Source organism: Pseudopodoces humilis, chromosome 18 (assembly GCF_049639895.1).
Source record: "Pseudopodoces humilis isolate 2021_Gansu_Grassland_sample_001 chromosome 18, ASM4963989v1, whole genome shotgun sequence".
NCBI classification, from domain to species: Eukaryota; Metazoa; Chordata; class Aves; order Passeriformes; family Paridae; genus Pseudopodoces; species Pseudopodoces humilis.
The window spans coordinates 4,472,741-4,498,572 of NC_142217.1; the positions used below are offsets into that span (position 1 = coordinate 4,472,741).

At 54.6% G+C, this 25,832-nt stretch overlaps 4 protein-coding genes across 4 annotated transcripts; 2 read left to right on the plus strand and 2 right to left on the minus strand.

The window, feature by feature from the left end:
* Positions 1–632: 632 nt before the first annotated feature.
* On the minus strand, positions 633–9,025 carry INTS15 (integrator complex subunit 15). The gene is made up of 6 exons (XM_005522836.3): positions 8,761–9,025; positions 7,314–7,535; positions 5,848–6,013; positions 3,638–4,165; positions 1,987–2,026; positions 633–1,439 (listed from the first exon to the last, which is right to left on the minus strand). Exons 1-6 carry the CDS (start codon positions 8,950–8,952, stop codon positions 1,232–1,234), a joined length of 1,356 nt encoding a protein of 451 aa, XP_005522893.1. The 5' UTR covers positions 8,953–9,025; the 3' UTR covers positions 633–1,231.
* A 1,941-nt stretch (positions 9,026–10,966) lies between these two features.
* LOC102106368 (deoxyribonuclease-1-like) lies at positions 10,967–14,504 on the plus strand. Its single transcript, XM_088064114.1, has 9 exons — positions 10,967–11,022; positions 11,592–11,739; positions 12,200–12,288; positions 12,443–12,526; positions 12,621–12,736; positions 13,456–13,568; positions 13,848–14,005; positions 14,076–14,172; positions 14,451–14,504. The coding sequence occupies exons 2-9, from the start codon at positions 11,593–11,595 to the stop codon at positions 14,502–14,504; spliced, it is 858 nt and encodes a 285-aa protein (XP_087920240.1). The 5' UTR covers positions 10,967–11,022; position 11,592.
* Positions 14,505–16,210: 1,706 nt separating this feature from the next.
* Positions 16,211–19,434, plus strand: LOC102114664 (deoxyribonuclease-1-like 2). Its single transcript, XM_005523151.2, has 8 exons — positions 16,211–16,357; positions 16,644–16,732; positions 17,676–17,759; positions 17,876–17,976; positions 18,051–18,163; positions 18,391–18,545; positions 18,659–18,755; positions 19,266–19,434. Exons 1-8 carry the CDS (start codon positions 16,211–16,213, stop codon positions 19,314–19,316), a joined length of 837 nt encoding a protein of 278 aa, XP_005523208.1. The 3' UTR covers positions 19,317–19,434.
* A 116-nt stretch (positions 19,435–19,550) lies between these two features.
* Positions 19,551–25,567, minus strand: ECI1 (enoyl-CoA delta isomerase 1). Its single transcript, XM_005522838.3, has 7 exons — positions 25,494–25,567; positions 25,052–25,198; positions 23,990–24,117; positions 23,276–23,422; positions 22,298–22,419; positions 21,398–21,576; positions 19,551–20,057 (listed from the first exon to the last, which is right to left on the minus strand). Exons 1-7 carry the CDS (start codon positions 25,531–25,533, stop codon positions 19,891–19,893), a joined length of 930 nt encoding a protein of 309 aa, XP_005522895.1. The 5' UTR covers positions 25,534–25,567; the 3' UTR covers positions 19,551–19,890.
* Positions 25,568–25,832: the final 265 nt, after the last annotated feature.

Below are 25,832 nucleotides of genomic sequence, written 5' to 3' on the forward strand. Positions count from 1 at the left end.
TATTTTTATTATAGGTTCTAGATGAACTGGAGGTTGTACTAGGTGATCTCCAGAGGTCCCTTCCAACCCTGAGAACTCCATGATTATTATTAACCTTCCATTTCCACAGTTTTCTTGCCAGCTGTTCCATTCAAATCAGATTTTCTCACCTTCCAGCTAATTTGCCTTTTTTTTTTGGCAGTCATTGTGGAACCACAGGTGCCACATCTCAACAAGGACAGCAGCAGAGGCCTTTGTCACCACCTCCGATGTGCAGGAAGAATCCCTTTTCTCCTGCTGCTTTTTCATCCTGCAGAGGGGGGGCTCAGAGAAGCCCAGCAAGACAATAAAGGGTTGGAGCCGACCTTTGGCAAGCTCTGCTGTCCTTCCCAGCATGAGTCCATGCATTCCTGTGCTGCACTCAGAGCTGGCCAGCACAGCACTGCCAGCCTTTGGCCAGTTTTCCAGCCAGAATTAACGGAACACCCCAGATCTCACCCCAAATTTTCAAGAAGCACTGACTGAGGTGTTTACAGGGCGTTTCCCCAGCAGAGAGGTCAATGGGTCACTGCAGCCACAGATGGGTCTTGTCCCCACCCCAGCACAGGCCTGACGAGTTGGACCTTCTAATCACTGGAAAGAGAAGAATCTAATTGTTTGAAATTGTTCTAATTCTTTTAATTGTTAGAAAAAGAAAGCAGCAGATTTGTTTAATGCTTCTTAAATTGTTTCCTTTAATAGGAAGTGCTGCTTTACGCTACCTTGTGCTTCGGAAACAAACGTTCGCCTTCCAAAAATATACAGTGTACACATACTCTGTAGCTATAGATACAAACATTTACAAAGAAACAAGCAGGCTGGAGTGGAATAGCTTGGAAAAAAATCACACAAGGCCTTCCCTTCTGGCCCTCCCACAGCCAGAGCAGCCGGGCTCACCCTGCTGTAAACAGCCCCGAGCTGCTGCAAAACACGATTGAGGAATATCATACCCTTGGAGCAAAACAACTTCCACACACTGCAGAGGTTTGGAATTGATGTTACTTATTCCCATCCCTTCCTTTTGTCCCTGTGATCTCCCTTAGCATCTGCATTCCACATCCAAACCCACCACAGCCCCCGTGCGTCACCCGAGGGTGATTCCTGGCGCAGGCGGAGCTCAGCTTTGCTCCAAAGAGGAAAATGTGGTTCCCAGGCGTTTGGTTCTTGTCTCTGAGGCTTCCTCAGACTCAGGGAAGCTGGGAGACTCTGTGGGCTAGCGGATAGGCCGGTATGGGAATGTCATTCCCGGGATGAAGGTCTGCACGGGGTGAGCCGGGAGCGCGGGGTGCGCGGGCAGCGCCGGGTGCGCGGCGTGCGCGGGGTATCCCAGGGGAGGGGTGTGGATGTGGGGGTAAAATCCTGGGGGCAGAGCCCCGTGGGTCGGCTGCTGTACTGGACCTGAAATCACCAGCTGGAGCAGGCTGTGGAAAGAAATTCAGACAGGAGGGAGGTTATTAGAGGACCTTTTGTCGTGCCTCTAAGGACAATTCACATCCAACTCACAGCGCTGCTGAGACCCAAGAGAACAGTGACACAATTATGTTCTTAACAGCTTCCAGAAGACATTTTTTCCCTTTTTCCCCCTTTCTCCCCATTTTTTTTAAGCTCTGCTCTTTTTGCAAAAAGACAAGAAGCAATTGAGCTTAGAGTCGGGTAAAACCAGTGGGGATTTAGAGATGGGACAGTTTAGGGGCAGGTTTCTTGCTGGAATTCCATTTCCCTTTCCTGCGCCTTTGTTCTAACACAGGCTGGGCAAGATCACCTACAGCTGGGAGCACTGAAGCCCCTTTCTGTCAGGAATGCAGGGAAGAAGCAGCCAGAACTGTGTCACCTTCATCCTGTTTCTAAAGTGCACATGAATAAAGGCCAAATTCCACAGACAAGTTTTTAGAGGAGATTTTGTCTCAGCAGCCCTCGAGTGTCTTGGAACATGCATCAAAGCCAACACAACTGCAAAAAGTCTCTTACTTGTTATGTGGTAGCCTGGAGCACACAGTCCTCAAGTCATCTGAAAGAGGACACAAGATTAACAATAAGCAAAAATTAGAGTGGTTTTTCTCCCTGCTGTCTTTTCTAGGAAGGTCAGATTACTGAATAATTAGTAATTTTACTGAATAATTACTGACTACTGAATGATCAGTAATCTGTCATCATCATCTCAGCAGGAAATCCAGAATCCCTCTCTCAGGTCCAAAACCTCCACAGGAGAGAAAATGTTTCTCCATTTCACCAACTTTCCCCACCAGCTCCTTTTTTGCATGTTTGACACTTAAGACACACAAGCCTTAGGATGGATTTTGCAATGCCACTACACCAACAAGATGTAACTGAGACACAGGAAGTACAAGGTGTGACTCTGCCCAATACCTGTTTTGTATTGGTTTGGGCTTTTTTAACCACTGCAACTGTAAAGATAGGGTTGGGCTTTTTTTGTTGAATCTATCAAGTAGAAATTGCACCTTTTTTGCCATCTTCAAACTTCTGCTAAAGCAGAATAGCTAGAGCCAAGGAATTTAACAACATATCCCATTGACTGTTTTCAGGAATAGCTTGAGAACAAACTGCTGCCTTTGTAGACAAATACAACCCCAAAACACTGAAATATCTGGTATTGCAGCAGCCCCTTACATTGAATTACCTTCTACAGAAAGAGCAAGTACTCAGAATGTTCCAGCTAAGAACAAACTTGGCTCAAATCAGCCCTCACATCAAAAAACTCTGACTTCCTATATGTTCTTATAACACTCAGAGTTACTTTTTAAAAGATTAGGAAGAAGAGCATTGAAATTTGACCAGCAGCACTGGTTCTGTCAGGACAAAAGCATCAGATCCCTGCTTAGGCAGAGGCCTACTCTGCAGCTGTGGTCTGCACTGAATGTCCCAGCTGACTGAGAGCTTCAAGCCTTCTGGTATAAGCTAAAATTGCCCATTTTCAAGAGAATATAACAAAAAAATGTGTGGCTGACCCTGCCCTGTGTTGGGCCACTTCGCTTTTATCTCTCTGCATGTCTTTTGGAAAGATCTGGCTTTGGAGACAGAAAAGCCAGACAAAAGCCACGTTAGCAGCCCTTTTTTACTGAGTTAACTGAATTTGGACACACTGTAATGGGGTCTCATTATAGGTGAGCTGAAGTCCCAGAAGTCTCAGTTGAAGAGGTATTATTTGCTTTTCAAATCCTTTGTCTAGCACACCCACCCAGGGGTTTATGTGCTTCATGGCCTCTTCTCCAGCAGGCAAACTCAGAGAACTTAAACTGAAGCAAAATCATAGGGTGTTTTTTAAATAGCTACAGGCAATTCTGAGGGGAACAGTGTCCCCATGCCAGACACCCAGATACAACACCCTGGTGCACAGTGCAGGGCTGTGGATCAGTCCCCAGCTCTGCAAAGCAATGCCTGACTCACCCACAGCAGTGATCTCTCCTTTCCTATTCTCCATCCAGCAATTTTTCCTGGACTATTTTGTGCACTATCACTTTCTAGGAGGGGAAAACTACTAATTATGCTGTGAACACTTTGATCTTTACTCCCCTCACCCCAAAACTGCCTCTTACAACTTCTGCACCCTGGAGGAGAAGAATCCAGTGTCAGATCTCTGCTAGCCCCCCAGACAACTCACCTCTGGTGCACAGGAGAGCTCCTGATGCCATGGCCACTTGCAAAGCCTGAGCCAGCCTGTCCAGAGCGAGTTCAATCTCTTTGGATGCATTGAGAGGATTGAGTTCATCAGACAGTCTGTTAATGTCCTCCACCAGAGGAACCACGTGGTCAAAGGGTACCAGCCCCAGGCGCCCATAAAGGTTTTTCTCTGTTAAATGTCCCTGGAGCATCATAAGAACCTGCAGGACACTCAGATGCAGCTTGGAATACAGCTGGTGGCAATCCCTGTCTTCTCCTGAAGTGGAGTCCTTGGCAATTTTGCTGGGAGCATGTCCATTGGACAGAGAGGCTTTCTTCTTCCTTTTGTAGGCCAAGGGAGCCTTGACACACCAGCGGATCAGTCCGGTCAGCGGCGTGAGCTCCAAAAACCCTATGGGCAGGTTGGCTGCAATGGGAGTGTTCAGGAAGGTGATGAGGATCAAACGAGGGTCTTCAAAGATCCAGGAGACAATCAGCTCAAGCAGATCCGAGGGAGGAATGAGGTCATCTGGAGACAGGAAAGTTATTGTTGGGTAACTGAGCCTTGCACTGAAGCACAGGACTTTAATTTATGCTCTAATTAGTCTCTCACACACACCCGTCCTACACTGTCCCAATTACAACTTCAGAACCTCCCCAATTCTGCTCCTTTTCCCAAGACACTAAAGGTAGCTTGTTCCAGGGAAGATACAATTGTCTTTCTGAAACTTCCTTCCTGTCAACTTCAGCTTCCTCACCTATCCCAAAGATACCACCAAACACTGATATTTATTTCATTTCCCAGCAAAGCTTCTTTTGTCATTTTCTTCTCTGCCACCCATCATCTGCTCATTTTTTCCCTAATTTCAGTCTCCATTTATCCCTTGCCACAGGAAGTACAACGGGCAAGGGAAATAGGAAAAACTTGCTGGGTGAAGGGAAGGAAGTGCCAATAATTCAACTCATTTATTTTAATACATACTTACCTAAACAAACATGTCTTGTGAAAAAACACAATGCAACAACACGATCACATGATGTGGATCACATGTAAAGGATTATAAGATTATGTAAAGCATCAGGTGAGAAGTAAAAGATGGTCATGAACTTGACTACAGACAAGAGAAACCCTGACACATCATCCTGTCACAGGGGGAGTGTTGGATTGGAAGAACAATTTGGTCTTGGATCACCAAAAACATCTCAAATAAACTAAAGAATTAAAATATCACTTCCTATGTGAAGTAATTTCCTTTCTGACATGATGGTGGGATATAAAATATGCTCTGAGCTCTACCAAATACTTTATAAAAACAGCATAAAACTAAGTCTGAACCTCTCTTTCAGTAATGCCAAGATTTTTATCTGGAGAAAAGTGTGCAAAGCACTTCCTTTATCCATAATAGCATTTGCTTTTCTGAGTTACAGGTGGTGTTGGTATTTAGTGTATGGCTGTCCTCTAGTCTACCATGAGCTTTCAGTGGCTGAGTAGAGCTAAATCAATCTTATTTTAGACAGCAACAAGTGTCTGAGCAACAACCTGAGACAGGCTGTACCACTGGCAGGTCACACACACAGTTAAAGTGCACTGGAGTTATGTTGTTGATTGTGTTTCTCACCAGTGCTCCACAGAAATCCTGCTCCAGCTTGCCAACATTCAGAACTTGTTTCTCCCCTTTTTGGAAGGGATCAGACTGACAGCCCTGAGTCTCTCTCAGGGCTGACTGAGCAGCCCAGACAGATCAACTTTCACTTCCAGAGCTGCTCAGTCAACAAGGTCCCGTGTCCTCTGCCCTCTGTGGAGGACAACGCCCTCTGTGTCAGATGTTCCTGGCTGCTTCTCCAGCAAAGACTCTTCCTTGTTTCCCAGAGAGGCTGCAGACTCCAAATCCCTGGAAGTGTCCAAGGCCAGGTTGTCCAGGGCCTGGAGCAGCCTGGTCTAGTGGAAGGTGTCCCTGCCCATGGCAGGGGATGGAAAAAGATCAGCTCTAAAGTCCATTCCAACCCAAACCACGCTGGAATTCTAAGTCAGCCACAGAGTGGTTATTTTTATTCTCATCCCAGTGCCAGATGAGGCAACAGCCACACCCCTGAGCTGCTTCTGGCAATAATTACGTGGTAACACCTCATTAGGATTCTCTTGCAACAGTTAATTCATGGTGTATTACACTGCACCTCTCACTTGAAAAGACACAGCTGGAAAACACTTACCTGAAGAGAGGTCATAGAGAGCTGTGACTGATGTAATGAACTGGCAGCAGAAGCGAGGGCTGGCAGTGAAGATCTGCTTCAGGGTCTGGATGGAGCCTGGCACCAGGTTGCAGTAGTCATCAACCAGAGCTCGGGCCAGCCTCACACAGAACACAGCTGGGGTGCGCTGCAGGGACAGGGGACACCAGATTAGACCCTGTCACAGGCTGCTGCAATGGCTGTGTCCCCACCTTCCCCACATGGCACTGGGGCTGCTCTCTCTCAGCACTTCAAACATCCACTCTCACAGAAATAAAATCACTGTATTGCAATATTAAAACAGATGGTGATATTTTGAGTTTATGGTATCTGTGGCTTAAAATTGAAACCTTTTAGATCAATATTTTGATTTAGAGATTTTTCTTTACTCCTTCAACATTTCTTCACTATGAGGGTGGTGAGGCCCTGGCACAAGTTGCCCAGAGGAGCTGTGGCTTCTCCAACCTGGTCTGAAAGTGTTCAAGGCCACACTGGACAGGGCTTGGAGCAACCTGGGATAGCGGGAGGTGTCCCTGCCCATGGCAGGGGGTGGAATGGGATGAGCTTTAAGGTCCCTTCCATCACAAACCATTCTGTGATTCCATGATTCTAACACAGGTCTGTAGTTCAACTGGCTCAGTCCCAGAGGAACTGGTTCAGTAGCCATGACTGATATTTTTAATGTGGAAAATATTCTGTGGAATCCTCATGTAACTTAAAAGCTTCCATCTGAAATAAAAATACACCTTCTGCTATCCAGGTTATACCCCATCCTGCCCTCCCAAAGGCTCACCATGTGGGAGGAAAGGGACCCCAAGGAAACAGTGCTGGTCTGTCTGCTCCCACCTTCTCTCCCAGCACAGCCTTCCTGCTCTTGCCCCTCTGTCAACTGTGACCTCTACACATCCCACAAGGACAGCAGGAACAAAGGTGAACTTCCCAAAGCCCACAGCTGGGGAAAGGAGAAGACAGAGGAGATCCCCAACCTACTGCACTTATAGAAGACAGACACAGGTATTTTGTGCCCAAATTTCAAGACAAGGGTTTGCCCCTTCCACACACAAACTTGCACATCAGGAAGGGTTTATTTCCCAAACTCCAGAGTCAGCTTCTTCAGGCAATGTGACCACAACTGCCAAGGTTTGCTCCATGTGTTGGTCAAACCCTCCACTGAGCCCTTTCAACATGCAACGTTTGGGGGACGTTATTAAAACTTTCACTGACAGTAAAAAAACTCCACCCACACAATTTTTTCCTTCCATTGCAGCACATGAATGGATTGGCAAAGCTCTCCCTGATGCCAGAGCACAGGGATGGACACAAGCAGAGACACAGGGGCAGCTGAAACTGCCAGGGAGGAGCAGCTGACTGTGACCAGCTGTGCCCCAGCTCACTATGCCCACCATGGAGCAGGCCCTGACCCCTCCCCCAAGCCGTCCCTGCCTTACCTGCAGCCAGAAGGCAGCACACTCCAGCACAGGAACCCTGCAGACAGCCACTGCCATGGAAACCAGCTTCCCCAGCAAAGCCATCCTGCTGTCATCTGCTTTGTTCCCTTGGGGGCTGAAGAGAGATGAAAAGATGACCTGCCGGACTGAATCCTTGGTCTGCTCTTGGAAATAATTGCACATGATCTCAAGGAGCTGAAGTTCCTGAAGTGGGGTCAGTCTCTGAAAGAAAACAAAAGCAAAGCTGTAAAACAGACTGAGACTCTTGAAGGGCCATGAGCCAAGTGAGAAGACAAGAACAGTAAAGGTTGAGAGTTTCCCTTTCGGCTGAGGGACTCAGTCTTTGTGCACAGCACACACATTCGAGCTTCTTGAACCACCACTGCATTTAACCAGTGACACTGAAGAGCTCCAGGTTTCACTTGAACACCTGGATGTCCAAAGCTGGTGCTTGCTGACTGACCTTGCTGGGGGGGGAATATTTCCTCCCTCTGCAAATAACAGCACTGAGGACACTGCTGGGCAGCTGGGGGGGGCAGAGCTGGACTCTGTGGACCTGATTTTTCTGGGCCTGAGAGAATTACAGCCTGTTGGTGGCTGATCTGTTCCCAAGGGAAAGTCTCTTGAGAGCATCTCTTGCTCAAGGACGATCTTTGTAAACAATTTCATTTTCTCAAAACAGTTCTGTACAGCTGTGGATAGTGTGTTCTTCTCTTATCCCACCAATGGGACAAGAGGTGGTGTTCCCTTTACCAATCATGTTAAACCTGTAGTGTAATACCCTATAAAAGGCTGAAAAGTTCGGGGAATAAAGGCCTTTTCTAGCAGCTCGTTCTGGTGTGCTGCATAGAATCCACACTTCTACATCGTGTCCAACAGTGACAGGACTCAGCAGCACTGAGGGCTGCAGGGCCATGTGCCCTCATAGTCACCAGCAGCTGTGGCTTCTGACTGCTCCTCTCTGAGTCCCCCCAATTCCAGCTCCATCCTATGCCCACCCAAAAGCCTCGGCAGGGCCCAGCTGCAGCACTCGGGGCTGTGGGCAGTCCCCAGGGCCTCCAGGGCCGGAACCCTGGCCAATCCATCAGGGACTGGCCATCAGCCCCCTCCCTGCCAAAAAACCTCAGTCACCAGCACCCCAGGGACCCCGTGCTGTCGTCCTGGGGCCTCAGCCTCCAGCAGCAGAGCCTCGGGGACCCAATCCTGCCCCTCTAAGCCCTCAGTGTCCAGCAGCAGAGCCTCGGGGACCCAATCCTGCCCATCGAAGCCCTCAGTCTCCAGCAGCAGCCTGTGCCAGAGGCAGCCTGAGCCCCATTCTGAGGCCTCAGGCTCCAGCAAGGATCCTGTCCTGAGCTCCTGAGGCCTGCCCTGCATCCCCACTCGCCCGGGGCTGTGTCCCCCCGCCTCCCGGGCCGGTTCCGCTCCGCCCGGGGTGTCCCTGCCGCACCTTGGGCGGCGCGCCGCGCTCCTTGGGGACCTGGAAGAGGAACTCCTCGAGCAGATCGGTGGGGCCCTTGTCCACGAGCGGCAGCGGCGCGTTCTGCAGCTGGCTGCTGAAGTAGATGTCCAGGTGGTACAGCACCTCCTTGGCGGCGCTGAGCGCGTCCCGCCGCAGCAGCGAGTGCCGGATGTCGCTCATGGCCCCGGCCCGGCCCGCTCCCGGCCCCGCTCGGCGCGGCCTCCCCTCGGCAGCGCGGACGGGCGGGCCCTACGGCGGCCCGGCCAGGACAAAAATGGTCACGCGCTACCGCCGCCGGCAGCGCCCCCTGGCGGGCCCACCCGCGGGGCGTACGGGGGGCTCGGCCGGGAGGGAACCGGGCCTGGGCAGGGGAACCTGGACATGGCGGGGAGCTTGCCCTGAGGGACTGAGACAGGGGGTCTCAACCTTGGGAGGAGCCTGGCCATGAGGGGGTCTTGGCCCTGGAGGGATCTTGGTCCCGGGGGCTGGTGCTGGGGTTGGGTCAGGGGGTCTCAGCCTGGAGGGGTCTGGACGTGGGGGGCTATCGGCCCTGCGGGCTGGTCCTTGGGCTCACTCAGGGGCTCTTGACTTGTGAACTGGCCCTGAGGGTTGTCCAGCCCTGGGGGTGTTGGCATGAAAAGGGTCTGATCTTAGTGGTGTCTTGGCCCAGAAATGGTGTTAAGCCCTGGGACTCTGCCTTGAGGGGGTCTTAGCCTGGGTGAGACAGGATCTGGAGGGACCTTGGCTCAGGAGAGTCACGGTCCTGGGTCTGGCCCCTGGGGGAGTTCCCAGGGGACCTGAGGAGGGATTGACCATGGAGGGTCCTGGCTGGGGGAACCTGGCCCTGGGGACCTGTTGGGGGGGTCTAGGCCCAGCCCTGATCCTTCTCTGGAGGGTGTTTGGCTCCAGGGGAGGGGCTGACAGGACCCCCCAGCCCCCTAAGGATCACTGCACACTGCAGGGGCTCTCCTGGAAAAAACAGCAGCTGCCTTTGGAGGCCAGGAGTGCCAGGACATCAGCCAAGGTCGCTGGGACAGCGCTGTGTGAGCCGTGGGAGTGGGTGGGGTGGAAGGCTGCCACCCACCAGCACTGCGTGCCCCTCCCAGGGAAGGGGCCTGAGCCGGGTGACTCCTGAGCAGGGTCTGGGCATGGGCACCATGGCAGGGGTTTGTTGTATTTTTGGGAGTTTTGGCTTCACACCCAAAGACCACACTGGGATGGCTCCTGCTGGCCCCAGCACATTCCCAGCTTGTTGGAAATATGGGATGCTGGATGGGATGATTCGTGTTGGTGAAATAAACACTTTTTAAGAGAATTTGTATCTGGTAATTAGTGAGATCTGTCCATGCCACGTATTGGGAAGCTGCTGATCCCTACAAGAGGTCTGTGGGATCCATTTCACCTTGCAGAGCTCTTGTTGGCATTTTAATCCCTTCTCGGCCTTACCTCTGATGGGAGGCACTGGCAAAGGTTGAAAGGGCTCTTTTTTCACTGAGCAGACCTCTGCTTCTGTGAAAAATGCCATATGGAGCCTGCGGCCTCACATGATCCTTGGCTGGGCAACCAACTGGCAAGGAGAGAGTGTCCCTCTCCATAAATGCAGGTGCAGATCCTTCCCTTTCCAGAGTCCTTGGACAACATCAAAGGTAGGTCCTGCTCCCCTCTCTTCCCACACCCCCCAGAAGCTCCCCTTGACAGTGTCACCTCCTCCAGCTCAATTTTACCACAAAGCTCTGCTGGGCCAAATCTGGGTGCAGCTCAGGGATGAATATGCCCCTTGTAGGTGCACCTGCCTGGGAGGTTCAGAGGCTGCTGTACTCTCCAGGACTGGGGAGGATTTATGGGGCTTTGGGCAATTTTTGGCATGACCAAATCATGGCACTATCAACTGAAGGGACTGTGGTGTTAGAGGGAAGAGTTCACTGCAAAAGTGCAAGTGGGAAAAGTGAGGATTTAACTAGAGCAGCTGCCCCAGAAGGAAAAGTGAGCCTGGGGTCAGCAAATCCTTCCTCAGGCTGAGATTTTGTGTGCCAAAAGCTGGAGCATTTGCCCGTCCTCTCAGCCCGTTTATCAGGCTCTGGGTGAGTTCAGGAACCCAGGCTTGGGCACTGCTCAGGGCTTAGATCCCACATGCTGGTGAAATATTACCCCAGGGAGCGAGTGCCATGGGAAATACTTCCCAAACGGTTTCCCCCGTGGATGGGAGCTGCAGCACTGCCTTTGCAGAGGGTCCTGAAGGAGCCATCCTGGGTGAGGAAGGGGCAAGGGCACTGCTGGGGGATGGGGGGCAGGGGAGGGGAAAGTTACCCCAGGTGAGGATGCTGCAGGCAGTGAGGAAGGTGGGGAGGGTTGTCAGGGAGGATCCATCCCTTGCTCTGTCCCAGCACAGCTGCTGTAGGGTCTTTGGGGTCTCTGTCACTGATCCAGGGAAAGGCAGGAGAGGCACAAGCCAAGGGATTTTGGGGTCCCTGGTCACTGCCACCAATCCAAGGCCAGAAGAGGTGTCTGGGCTGAGCTCTTCCTCATGGAGAATGAGGAAGTGACTGCTCTGTGTAACCATGAAATGGCATTTACTTGTTTGCCAGTAAATTTTCCACTCCAGCCTTGTGAGTGATCTGGCCTCCTTCCAGGAAGAACAGGTAGGATGAGGCCCCATGCAACAGAAGTGTAAAATTCCTGCATCCTGGTGGTTCACCAGAAAACAGACACCTCCCAGTAAAACCAGTATGGCGACTGGGAATACCCTGGTTATCCCTGTTGTCTGTCCCAAATCCCTCTCCCAGCCAGGAGGGCTGAGCCCCTCCTGCACCTCTACACAGGATGGCAGGCTCGAGGCTGGTGTTGTCGCTGTTGGTCGCAGCTCTCCTGCTGCATGTGGCCACCACGCTGAAGGTCGGCGCCTTCAACATCAAAGCGTTTGGGGACACCAAGATGTCCAACCAGACCATCGCAAATATCATCGTGTCTGTGAGTTGGGGTGACAGGAGCAGGCTTGGATGTGCTCTGCTCTTTGGGATGCAGCCAGCTTGGGCAGCGGGACATCTGCTTCATCCATCCATCCATCCATCCATCCATCCATCCATCCATCCATCCATCCCTTCATCTACCCGTCCATCTGCTCTTATCCCATCAGAATCTCCCACCTCAGGCCATCTCCAGCCCTGCTGGTTCCCCAGTCAAGGCTGGGTGACGTTTGATGCTGCCCAGGTTCCTCCCTTGGAGCAGCTGATGGATAGGTGGGTGGTGGACAGACAGGGCCCTTCCAAGCCAGAGCACACCAACACAGGAATCCCCTCCCTGGCCCTGAGGTCCCTGCTGCCCTCCCATTGACAGCCTGGGAGCTTTTGCAGACCAGACCAGGCAACCATGGGTGCTCCCCAGAGCAGCTCCTGGCCAGGGGAGAGCAGCTCTGAGTTTGTCCCCCCAGATCCTGTCAGAGTACGACATCATTCTGGTGCAGGAGGTCCGGGATGCCGACCTGAGTGCTGTGAATGACCTCATGGACCAGCTCAACAGGTGACCTCAATGGCTTGGTGTGGGAGTGACTGCAAAGGGGATCCTGGATGGATTCCAGCCATGCCAGGGCACCTCTGGCTCAGCTGGAGAGAGCCTGATGGATGCTGGGAAGCACCAGGAACCTCCTCTCACCCTCTCCACAACTTGCTTCCAGTTTTGGGAGGCACCCATACAACTTTTTGGTCAGCATCCCCCTGGGTCGGACCAGCTACAAGGAGCAGTACCTCTTCATCTACAGGTAAGGGATGCTGCCAGGGGTCACCTGCTGCCCTCCCTAGAAGTTCCCAAAAGGGATGGGTACCTTTGGGGGCTGCCCTGGTCTCCTCCCTCAGGTCAGACATGGTCTCCGTGCTGGATAGCTACTATTACGATGATGGCTGCGAGTCCTGTGGGACCGATACCTTCAGCAGGGAGCCCTTCATTGTGAAGTTCTCCTCACCCACCACACGTGAGCAGAGCTGATCTTGGGGGATGCCCAGACCTGGCATGGGGTCCCCTCCATGCAGGGCTGAGCCCAGATCTGTACCTGCCAAGCATAGAGGGGTTGCAAGCCTCCACTAGGGTCCCACCCATGGGTGCCAGCAATGCCTGCTGTTTCTCATCATGTGCCATCTCCTACCAATCACCTTCCATCTCCCACCATGAGCTCTCTCCAGCTGTGTGCTTTCTCACACCTCCAGCTGCTTCCCATTGTGTCCTACATCCCATTATGTGCTACCTCCCATCTTGTGCCATATCCCACCATCTGCTTCCTCTGGCTGGGTGCCATCTCCCATCATGTCCCACCTCCTATCACCTGTCATCTCCATCCATTCTGTCTCCCATCATGTCCCATTTCCCACTTAGTTCCACCGCCTATCCCGTGCCATCACCTGCACCTCCTGAGAACCTCCTCAGGGTACACACACTATCCCATCTCCTGCCCAAAGCCATATTGGCTTGGAAATGCTAATGGGAAACAAGCAGCAAAACCCAAACAATGCACAAAGGCATGCAGCTCCCCACTGGAATTTCCAGTCTGAGGGATAGGCAGAGCACCAAACTCAACACACCCTTTCCCTTTCCTGGCCAGTAGCTGGGGCTTGGCCTGGGGTGGTTTCCAGGGGTTCCCGTTCCCTGCTCAGGGGTTGCACCCAAGCCAGGGGCTGATGGTCAGCTGTCCGGCAGAGGTACAGGAGTTCGTGTTGGTGCCTCTGCATTCCGAGCCCAGCCATGCAGCACAGGAGATCGATGCACTCTACGATGTCTACACCGATGTCATCGACAAGTGGGGGACTAACGTAAGCAGCATTGGGGAGCTTGGCTCCTCCCCAGGGCAGCCAGGTGGGCAGGTGGGATGAACATGTCCCATGGGAGGCCTCTTGTACCCATCAGAGCAGGTGCCAGCCCAGCAGTCTCCAGGCAGGGAGCTGCTGGATGGCCCTCCTGCCATTACTGGGGGCTTGTCCCTGCACACTGGGGCACCTCAGTGGGGTTTGTAGCCACCTCTTAAGATTTTAGGGAGCCCTTGCTGCCCTGTAAGGTGTGTGTGGTCAGGGACTCAGTGCTCTGCCCTGCAGGATATAATCTTCCTGGGTGATTTCAACGCTGACTGCTCCTACGTGACCAGCTCCCAGTGGCCGTCCATCCGCCTGCGTTCCCTCCACGCCTGCGAGTGGCTCATCCCCGACAGCGCCGACACCACCGTGGCCGACACCACTGACTGTGCCTACGACCGGTGGGTGCCGTGGCAGGGGCTGGTAGGGGGAGGACTGATGGGCACTAACACCCCTGTGATGCCTTGGCAGCATCGTCGCCTGCGGCACTGCCCTCCGCCAAGACATTGAACCTGGCTCCGCCACCGTCAACAACTTTGACAAGAAATTCCACCTCCATATCAAGGATGTGAGTGAGGGGCTGGGTGGGGCACGAGTCCACCAGCATTGGAATCTGCCTCATCATAGCTCCTGGGAGCCTGGGAGGGCTCCCTGTTCCCAAGGGTGCACCTGAGGGTGGCCTGACCCCAGCTGTTGTACCAAATCAACCCTCCAGATAGAGCATTTTGGAGTATGGAGTGGAGCATTGGGGTCCCAGCCAGCCATGACAGTGGCAGTGGGTCCAGATGAGCTCAGGGTTTATGAACTGGCTCTGGTCAGGGTGACTCTGCTCTCCCCCCCATGTAGGCTTTGGCTGTCAGCGACCATTTCCCAGTGGAGGTGACCCTGAAAGCCCACTGAGCCTGTCCCCACACCAGTGGCTACCAGGACACCTCAGCACACACCTGCATTCCTCGTGGGAGCCCACACACCACTGGTGCCAGTTAGGCTGCCCACTGTCTCTGCAAGGAGTCCTTGAGCTCTTGTGGAAGTGTAATGCTTTCTGCTTCCATTAAAAATGAACCTTTTCCTGCCTCTGCAGCTCTGGAAGGGAGGTCTCTTCAGTCTCCCCAGCAGCCCCTGGTGCCCCAGCCCCTCAGCCAGAGAGGTCCCCAGGGCTGGGGCACCTCCTGCCATTAAGAGACCTGGACCCATTGGGTGGTGAGAGCTGCTTCCTTCTCAGCTGATGGTGGCAAAAGCCAGGACTCTGGGAAGGGGCTGGGGGGCTCCAGGATTTCCAGGCTGCAGGATGCTCTTCTGCCAGCTCACAGGGCCACATCCTGACAGAGCCTGCCTGGCCGTGGGGCTGCTGACAGGGCGCTGACAGCGAGGGTGCAGGGAGGATGTGAGTCAGTTCCCAGGGGGTTTGGTGCTTCCCAGGGGGTTTCGGTACCGACATGACACCGAGGGACACGGGACTCACCCCGAGACTGGGTGTGAGGATACAAAACCTGGTGGCGCACATGAGAGCCCGGCAAGTCCTGGCACGAGCAGCCATCAGAGGCACCTGCTTTGTTGTCATCGTGGGGTGATGCCATGGGGTATGGTGATGCCATGGACTGCCATGGGGAATGCCAGCCCTCCTGGGGCTACTTTGGATCCCCAGTGGGGCTGTTCTGGGTGACACTGGGGCTGCTGCAGGGGTTCACAGCCATCCCCTCTTGCCGTGGCTGGTAGTGCTCACCTACTTGACCCAGCCACCGACCATTTCCTTCTCTTCCCTCTAATTACACCATCTGAATCACTCAATTAAGACCAGTGCCCTACACCTCCTGCCTGGCCACCGTGCCCACTCTGTGACCCAGGTGCCACCCCAGATGGCAGCCCCCTAAGTCCCACACACCCATCCAGTCCCACAGGGATGCCCCAGCATTTCCAAGTCTCCCTGTCTGTCCTTTGCTGTGTCAGCACAGGGATGGCTGGGCTGGCCCCACCCTGTCACCCTGTGGGATTTTTGGTTTCCCAATGTGGGAAGGAGCACAAAGTTATGCCAAAACCCCCACGGGGGTGTCCGACTCATCCTGCTTTGCCGGCATCTCCGCTGGGATAAAGCCGCCCATCCTGCTGCCGGGAGGGCAGAGGTGCTGCGCATTCAGCAGGGCAAGGACGGATCCGGGCTCAGAGCCTTCAACTGCCAACCAGGTGGGACTGGGATGCACTGGGATGAGTTGGGATGAGGAGTCGCTCCTCACCCCAGCAGTGGGGGCTGTGGTGAAATTTAAGGATGTGGAACAGCCTGGGGTGCCTGGAATGCTGGCAGTGGTGGATGGGGCTGGAGGGCAGTGAAGACATCCTGCTGGGGGAGTGGAGCTGGGTGATCCCTGGAGCTGGAAGAGGCAGACTCACACTGGTGGGACAGGATTTATCTTCTTCTGGGACTGGTGAGCTGGCAGACTGCCCACACCAGCTCTGCAGCCTGCTCTGGGCGATGCCCACCGTGACACACTGCCACACACCAGGGCTTTGGAAGCATCTACATGTTTTTTCCTCTACTCCAAATCCAAAATAGTGTTCCGAGTTCATCTCCCATCCTTGCATCTTTGTGACCCAGCATCAATCCTGGAAGAATGGGGACTGTGACACTGGAATTGTCCCTGCTGGCTGTGGCTCTCCTGTGCCCAGCCACTGCCATGCTCCGCATCGGTGCCTTCAACATCCAGGCCTTCGGTGACACCAAGATGTCCAACAGGGAAGTGGCAGAGATCATCATCAACGTGAGTGCAGCCAGTGCACCGTGGGGATCGTCTGTGTGCTGGGACAGACCCCAGCACAGCTCCTGTGCCAGAGATATGTGGGGAGGTGGCTGAAGATGGGTGGCTGAGCAGATGAAGGCTTGGTGGGGTGTCAGGCACAGCCCACAGTCCCTCTGAGCCCTCCCTGGGGACATCTGCTCTGGCACCAAGGAACACGCAAATCCCCAGGGTACTGAAACCAGAACCAGGTGCCTGGCTGGGAGATGGGTGGGAGACTGGCCCTGAGCTGTCCCTCTCGGCCTCGCAGGTCCTGCGCCGCTACGATGTGGTGCTGGTGCAGGAGGTGCGCGACTCTGACCTCAGCGCCGTCACCGAGCTCATGGAGCAGCTCAACAGGTACAAGAGGGGCTGGGACGAGGATGGCAGTAAGAGGCAAAAAAAAGTTGTCCATCAACAGAGAGCTTATATTTGGAAATACAAATAGGAGAAATGTGCTGGGGCAAGGTGGAGGCACTGAAAACAACCCTGGGAATAACCCAGTGAAGGGAATGGGGATACAAGTGATACAAATCCCCTCTGAAAGCTGTCAGCTCACCAGAGCTTGCAGGATGGAAAGGAACTACAGTTCTGGCAAGCTTTGTCTCCAAAATCCAACAGGACAGGGCAGAAGGAAGAGAGGGGGAGGAAGGGACAGACAGACCTTGCACCCCAAGACCCTGTGAGTGGCAGGGGGACCCCAGAATGGACCCAGCAGTGGAAGATGCTTTGAGGGGGGGGTCATTCTGGCACCCTAGGAGGAAAAGGGGCTGCTGGGGTGGGCTAAAACTTGCCCCAGCAGGGTGGCAGCCCCTCCGCCAACTGGGTGCTGACCCCATTTTGGGAGAGGGCATGGAGAAGCTGCTGCTGCCATGTTGAAAGGCAGCTAGTGCTCTCAGGAGGTGATGTGCACCCAGCCCATGTCCTCGCCCCTTCCGTGTCCCCTCCAGCAGGCCACAAAGCAGCCAGGGCAGGGAGGGTGACTCTGCGTGCTGCAGAGCCCCAGGCTGCTCACTGACCTAATTTAGCTCTGCTGCAAATGAAGGTGAGGAATGTCCCTGCAGAGAAAGGGTGTCAGGAGCTGCCCAGTGCCATGCTGTACCCAAGGAGACACATGGGGGAGAGGCATTGGGGACTTCAGAGTCACCCGCATGTCACCCCACAACCAGGGCACAGTGACCCATGGGGACTGTAGAGCAGGACCAGCTGGTACAAACCCTGGGGCCACCCAGCTCCTGGACATGCCAAAGCAAATGCAGGATGGTCCCAGCCACATCACTGTCCTGCCTTTGTGTCTCTGCAGCGCATCCACATCCACATATGACTACGAGATCAGTGGTCCCCTGGGACGGGAGAACTACAAGGAGATGTACCTGTTTATCTACAGGTAATGGGGCTGGCAGTGCTGCTGCCTGTGCCATGACACTGCAGGGCCACCAGCACCATGGAGTGGACACAGGGGCTGTGCCAAGTCCCAGGGTCACCATCCTTTTGCTCCCACAGGACAGATGTTGTGTCTGTGGTGGACACCTACCAATATAAGGACCCCCAGGATGTCTTCAGCCGGGAGCCCTTTATCCTGAGGGTCTCAGCACCCAGCACCAGTAAGTGGGGGAACAAGTGGCCATGGGTTGTGGCATAGGGTGGCCATGGGGCTGACATCCCTCTCTCCTGCTAGAGGTGAAGGAGTTTGTGCTGGTGCCCCTGCACTCAGCCCCACATGATGCTGTCGCTGAGATTGATGCACTCTACGATGTCTACCTGGCCATCATCAACAAGTGGGGGACTGATGTGAGTGCCACCAGCACTGGGGGGACACCAAGGTTGGGCACTGAGCCCCAGGGACTGTTTGACCCACACTGGGACCCTGCTTTGAAGCAAGCACAGCTGGTGCAGGAGCCATGGGGTGGGAACCCTGTTCCTGCCCTGTGATGGGGCAGTCTCTGCCACCCCCATGGGAGGGCTGGTGGCAGGAACAGCCCATCACCCACACCATGAACCTCCCATCTCCCCAGCAGAACATGATGTTCCTGGGGGACTTCAATGCTGACTGTTCCTACGTCCAGCCGAGCGACTGGTCATCCATCCGCCTGCGCACCAGCGACATCTTCAAGTGGCTGATCCCCGACAGCGCCGACACCACCGTGGGCAAGTCAGACTGTGCCTATGACAGGTGAGCGCTGCCACCACTGTCCCTTCCCTGGCACCCCAGTGGCCCCCTGCCTGCCCTGCACTGCCAGACAGGGCAGGAGTGGCACCCACCATCCACCCAAATCTCCCCTGCAGGATTGTGGTGTGTGGCAACAAGCTGAAGAGAAGCATCGTGTCCAACTCAGCTGGTATCTTCAATTTTCAGCGTGCTTTCCAGTTGGACCAGGAGGAGGTGAGCCCAGGATCACACACTGGGGGCTCTAGCAGGCATCAAAGCTGAGCTGGCCCAGGCTGCAGGGCTGTCCTTGTCTCTTCAAGGGGCTCAGGGTGACAAGAGACCCAAGGGTGGAAAGCGGGGATTTGGGGTCACTGCCTGTCCCCATTGGGAAGAGAAGAGATGCACAGGGTTTTTTAAGGTCTTCCATGGGCAGGACTCAAGGTATGGGGTAACCCAAGCCAACCTTCAACCACCCATGACTGGCACAGAGCCCCCAGATGAGACATGGGAGCTTGGAGGGCAGGTGGCCATGCCTGCCCCAAGCCACACCTGGGCACCTCTCCCTGAGAGGTGCCAAAACTCTTGTTTTGGCCTTGTGTATTGAGTATCTTGGGGCTAGGGACAGTGTTCCACCTCCAGCAGGCAGAAGGTTCTGGCAGGGCGATTGACTGCCCTGCCAGCCCCAGCAGAACAGCGAGGGGTGAGTGGCTCACTGAGCATTTCCTAACTCTTGCCCTCTTCCAGGCCCTGGCAGTCAGTGACCACTACCCTGTAGAGGTGAAGCTGGCAGCCTGAGCTCCTCCTGCAGCCACAGACCAGGATCCAGCTCCAGCTCCCACCACCAATCCCCATGAAGGTATTCCACTCAGCCCCATCCACAAGTCCTGTGCATGGGCTGCCCTAGATCCCGGTCTGGAGAAAGATGGAAGCTGGCTGTGCCCAGACCCCCAGCCCACCATGAACCAGAGCCTGAGGATAGGGCACCAACCAGGACACTGTGACCACAGACAAGCCATGGAACAAAGCATCCATCTCCTACCTCATTGAAGATTTATTGACAAACCTCATTTCATGATTAACTGTTGGACAGGAGGGAAGACATCCAAGGACCGTCGGGCTCGGGCCACAGCGTGTTGAGACCCTGTCCCTGTCCATTCCTCGGGGGGCTGAGTGGGCTCTCCCTGCCCTTGGGGAAGGCAGCAGTGGTGTCAGGCACTCTAGAGGCACAAAGGGAAGGGGCAGCTGGGGCGGCTGTGGGAGCAGGTGGCACGTCACCGATTGCTGGCACTGCAGGTGGCTTCGCTGTGACACCAACAGCTACTGCAGTGTTTCAGAGGGTGACTCGACCTCCCAGGGACCAGCTGGATCCTCAGCTCTTCCTCTTCTTCAGCATCTCCATGTACATGCGAAGGGACTTCTGGATGGACTCTTTTGAGACGAAGGTGATGAAGTTCTTGATGTCCTCCTCCCGGTGAGCTACCAGGCGGTCCAACACTGCCTTCCTCATCATGGTCTTGGTGAGCTGGCGGGCATGGTCTGCAGAGAGGACAGCAAGGATGAGGAACATGCCTTGTCCTCACCCCTGACCGGTACTCAGTGCCACCAAATGCATCTCTAATGTGGAGGGATCACACAGCAAAGTGCTCTTGAAAGCAGCAGGGAAAAGGGTAAGGAAAACCCACCAGCTGGGAGCTGAACTGGATAAATTCTCATACAATAAATAATGGTTGTACTGCTCAGTGGGGAAATGACTAATCTACTGGCAAAGACAACAAGAAATTGTGTATCTCCTCTTTGTACCCTCCAGAGCCCAATATCCACCTCCAATACACACCAGTAGCCAAACAAAATTCTTTCTTATTGGAAACTGCTGTGGCTCTAAGCTTCCCTGAACCAGTGCCTTCAGTCCCTGCTCACTCAGTCTGCTCCTGCCAACAATGCTGTACAAAAGGCAGCAGCACTTCCCTCGAGCTCGTCCCTGGGCCTGTGCCATTCCACATGGATATGTGGATACTGCTGGAGCTGACTGAGGCCTCGAGCACACATCTGCTCACACCCTCACAGAGCCAGGTGCAGTGATGGGGCAACACATCTGCTACACAGATGGTTATTCAGGCACTTAGAGACAACAAAATGAGGAGTGACCCCCTTCATCCACACACTGGGAACCCTGAATTGCTCCAGCAATTCCAGGTGCTGAAGCTACCTCCACCCAGACACAGCTCTGATTTAGAGAAAGAATCTGCAGGGGACCTCCTGGAAATCAGGAGAAGGCACACCTGAGACATGCTACTCAGTCTGGGAAGTGAGGTGTCACTCTAACACCAGGACAGCAGGGAGGAGAAGTGGCATGGGCTGGGATAGCTCAGACCTGTGAGGAGCCCTCTCCCAGCCCAGGAACCTTGTGCTGCAGTCACAGCCCAAACACACGATGCCTGTGCTGTCTGCCTGACCTCATCCACGCCCCCATCACTGCCATCCAGAGTGCCAAGAGTTAGTTCAGACCACAAAAGCAGCCTGGCAGCCAACCAGGAACTCTCACCCAGCCTGTTCACTCAGCTCCATGGCAGCTTTCCTGGGCCAACACCTCCACTGACAGACAGTGATTGTGTCTGTCTGTGGAGCTCAGACACCTCCAGACTGACTCAGCAGGGCTAGCAGGATGAGCTGAGCTGGAGCCACGTGCTCTGAACGTTAGCACAGTGTCCCTCTCCATTAGCCCAAGGCTGCCAAGACTGCTGGGCTGACCTTTCCTACTTCCCAGCCCACCAAACTTCCCCTTTTAATGGAAACTGTTACATAGCTCCCAGGCACCAGCCCTGGTATCTGCACTTCCTACTCAGACCAGGTCCCCTCCTCTTCTGCCAGAGGTTTACCAGGAAGGGCCAGCCACTGTGCCATGACAGCTGTAGCCTTCTCCGTGAGCTTTTCCTCTGGCACCAGCTCGTCCACGAGGCCCAACCTGTGGGCCTCAGGTGCAGGGTGGAGGGAGCCCAGCTGGAGGGAGCGTTCAGCAATTCGGTGTCCTACAACATTCACAAATGTGTCCTTAAACCTGCAAGAGATGGGAGGGAAAGCCACACTCAGGGGCAGCTCACCCAGACATCAAGAGATGACAGCATCCTGGTCCCACTCCCCAGGCTCGGGGCTCTGAGAGTATCCTGGTCCCACTGCTCAGGTTTGGTGCTCTGAACAGCAGCAGCGGGCTCAGTCACGATGTGAAAATGGTGTGAGAAGAGCCATTTTTGGTAGTACCTCAAGAGAGTTCCCCCTCTGCAAGAAAGCTGCTCCTTTTACTTTCACTGCCTGTGGGTACCCCCTTGCTGTGACTGAAAACTCCTTCCCAACAGTACATTTATATGTTCCTAGGGCAAACAAGGGGCCCTTGGTGTGTCAGTATCTTAGTGCCCCCATGCTTTCAGAGATCTCCACACCACGGGATTCTGCAGGTACACAGTGTGTACCCAGAGAAAAGCCCCAACTGAGCCTGACCCATGAGATCTCCCAGCACTAGTTCTGGAGTTAATTGCAGGGCCAGAAATAAGCTCCTTGTTGGTGCAGGATGTGAGGACATTCTGCAGCCTGAAAGCTTTTCAGATACCTGCAGGACAGGACAGAAATTAGGTGTCATCTCCTGCAGCTACAGCTGCAAATACCTGATCCCTGACACACAAACCACACTGCCATGACCAGTTGAACTGACTAATTAACTCCTTAAAGATTAACTCTTTCTAGAGACCTACACATGATACTAGAAGTGGGAGGCACTGGCCTACCAGAAGGGAGCCACAATGCCCAGCTGGGCTTCGTTCAGGCCGATGCTGAATTTGGGGTTTTCTGCCATGATCCTGTAGTCACACGACAGGGCAATAAGGCAGCCCCCAGCTGGGCTGGACCCCTGGCAGAGAGAAGGACAGAGTGAGTCCAGGACACGGTTACAAACACCCCCCAGCCTTGCTGATCACTCCAGAGTCCGGAAGATACCAGGAAGACAGAGCAGATGATCCCCAAATTTCTGATCACCTGATTCGAAATAGCCCTAAAGATTTCTGAAGTTTATAAAGGTTTCATAGAAGGGTTGGAAGGCACCTTAAAGCCCATTTCATTCCAAGCTCCCTGCTACAGGCAGGGACACCTTCCACTAGATCAGGTTGCTCAGAGCTCCATCCAGCCTGGCCTTGGACACTTCCAGGGATGGAGCAGCCACAGCTTCTCTGGGCAACGTGTTCTAGGGCCTCACCCCCCTCACAGGGAAGATTTCCCTTCCATTTGTGACCATCTTTTCCACGGCTCAGTGCTGCTCAGCCCTGCACAGGATGCCTGAGAGAAAACCCAAGTGCCTTCAATGGGGGGCTGTGGACAGACACCACCGTGAGCTGCCAGGGCAGCACCGCCCTGGAAAACGAAAACAAGACACCAGAAATGTAATGACCCATCCATGGACACGGAGACTCCAGCAGCACTTCCCTGTTGGCCAAGAACCCCGGCTGGAGGAGCAAAACCTGCTGGAAATGCTGAAATGCTGCTGTAACCAAACAGTGTCTGCAGCTTACACAGAGCCTGCAGCATCCCACGCTTCCATAGCTTCCCACACCCCACAGAACTGAGAGACATGAATTTCGCCCAAACACCCCAACAGAGAGATCCCTGGATGAATTTCAGCCTGGCTTTTCAGCTGTCCCTGCCCACACAGTCCAAAGAAGTTGCAGCAGGTGACAATCCCACCCTAAGGAAGGCAGGCCCAAAGGACTTACATTGACTGCAGCCACTGTCACCATGTTGGAGCCATAGAGCCGGAGCCACATCTCCTGCACGGCTCTCCAGAACTCGCTGTAGTGCTCCACGCTCTTCCCACACATCTCGGTGATGTCCAGGCCAGATGAGAATATTTTGGGAACAGCCTGGAATTGGGAAAAGACAGATGTCAGAGAGTCATGGGGAAGGAAGGGCCCTTTAGCTCTCGGCCCAGCAGCTTGAGGGAAGGGAAAGTGATGAATAAGTGATATAAATCAGGGCTTTTTGGGCTTCTGAAAATATTTCCCCAGTGCTCCCACAGTCTGGATTATCCCACTACCATGGCCTGAAGTGCTGGGCCTCAGCGTGCAACACAATTTCTCATTGTCAGGGTCCCTGTGTGAGAACATCAGCCACACAACACAAAAACCTGTCCTGTCCCACTCCCAGGCACCACTTTGTCCCCACAGCACATCTGAAAATAAGCACTGGCATCTCCCACCAGTTCCCTGTGGGTGAGCCAGGAAATATCACAGGATGTGTCAGCTTGGCAGATAAGCAGATTTGATTTTCATGACAAAAACAACACTTTGTTGTTCTTCTACTAGAAAAGGGAACAGAAAAAAGATCATGGCCCTTCCAAGAGCCCCCTGCCCTCCTCCCAGAGCAAATCCAAGGTGCCTGGGGGCCCTCCTGTGCCAGTGAGCAGTGACCCAATCGGGGCAAACACTTACAGAGGTGATGATCACACCCCGGCAGGCCCGGTTGTTCTCCAGCTTTTCCAGGCCTATGGAAAACTCTGTGAGGAACTCCAGGCTGAGGCTGTTGACTGGGGGACTCTTGAACTTCATCATGGCAACGCCTGTGCAGGGCAAACACAGGGACATCAGACTCCACCCCACAGCAGCTCACACTGCCCTGCCCAGGGCAGCTTCACCCACCTCCCTGTTTCCCTCACCAAACTGTTTTCCCACTCCAAATCAACAGCACTCCTGGCTACTTAAAAGCTTCCAGAGCCAAGGGCAAGGTCCTGTCTTGGCCCAGATCCACCCACGAGCCAGGGTCACTCAGCAGGTGATGGAGCTGAAGCACAGACCAGGCCATGTGTGGTGGCACCCCACGTGTCCCAAAGCCCAGTCACCCTCCTGGTCACGGTGCCCAGCAGTTCCCTTCTCTCTGGGCTCAATGGGGAAAGTTGAGCATGCAGCTTCTGTCACAGCAAACAGCCTGTGTCCAGGGGATCACAAAAGGGCTCTGAGCCCTTGTCCCTGCCCAAACTGCACTACCCTACCCAAAAGGTGCTCCCTGAGTGCTTAGCCCGGGTGCTGCAGCCATGCTCAGCTGGGAACAGCATAAGGACACAGCCTGGCACCTGAAAGCAGGACCTGGGAAGCCACAAGATGCACCTTTGTTCAGTGCAGGGACATGGCCCCGTGACAGCTATTCCTGGTAGCCAGATCACAGAAATTCCCAGCAGCTTTTCCCTGATGGAGGACTGCCACTCTACCAGGTGCCCAAACCAGGGACCCCCAGAGAGGGGACAATGCACAGGCAGAGGACAATGACAGCCAGGATCTGCCTGTAGCACCGATCACCTGAAGTGCCCACAACTGGTGAGATTCCCAGCCCCAAACACTTCTCCCCGAGGCTCCTAAGCAACTGCAACATCTGGGGCTTTGATGACTTCCCATGCCCAGAGCCACACGTGCCATGGGACAGGGATGGAAGGGACCCTGCCCGTGGCGCACAATGCCCGTGGGTTGAGTGTGACAGCACAGAGGTGCCACCCGCCGTACCTGAGCTCTCGTCCAGATCCACCTGGATCTTGTTGTTGCTGAAGGAACGACACGGGGCGAGCGGGAGGCCAGGGGGCTGCAGGGGGCCGGGGGGCGGCCGGGCGGCCCTGTCCCACGCTGGGGGGCGGCAGCACAGGGGCACCACACCTGGGGGACACACACAGGTAAGGACGGGAAGAGTACAGCCCCCACGGGTGTGGGGTGCGCTCCCCAAAACCGCTCTGCACGGGCAGGACGGGACATGGGAATACCCTGACCCCCTCAGGGAGGAAGGATATAGAGATAGCTATAGAGATAGCCCAACCCACGGCAGGGGGACACATTGAACACCCTGACGGTAAGGGGTACCCTGGCGGTAAGGGAGGGGCACAGAGAGGCAGCGGGGGCTCGGGGACACGCCGAGCCCACCGCAGGGAGCGGTCGGGGCAGGGTCCGGGCGCACCTGAGCGGCCGATCCAGCGGGCGAGCGCCACAGCCGCCATCTTGTGCCGGGCTCAAGGGTACGGGGCGGGGCCTGTGGGGGCGGGGCTCAGGAAAGGGCGGGATCCCGCTGACCCGCGTTGAAGCCCCGCCCACAAACAAAGCTCCGCCCACCGGCTGCGCTGCGGCGCGCACGTGCTGCCCCCTCGTGGTGGCCCTGCCGCATCGCCCCGTCCGGCCGGCACTGACCACTCCGTCCTACCCGCCCTGTCCCGTCCGGCCGGCACTGACCACTCCGTCCTACCCGCCCTGTCCCGTCCGGCCGGCACTGACCACTCCGTCCTACCCGCCCTGTCCCGTC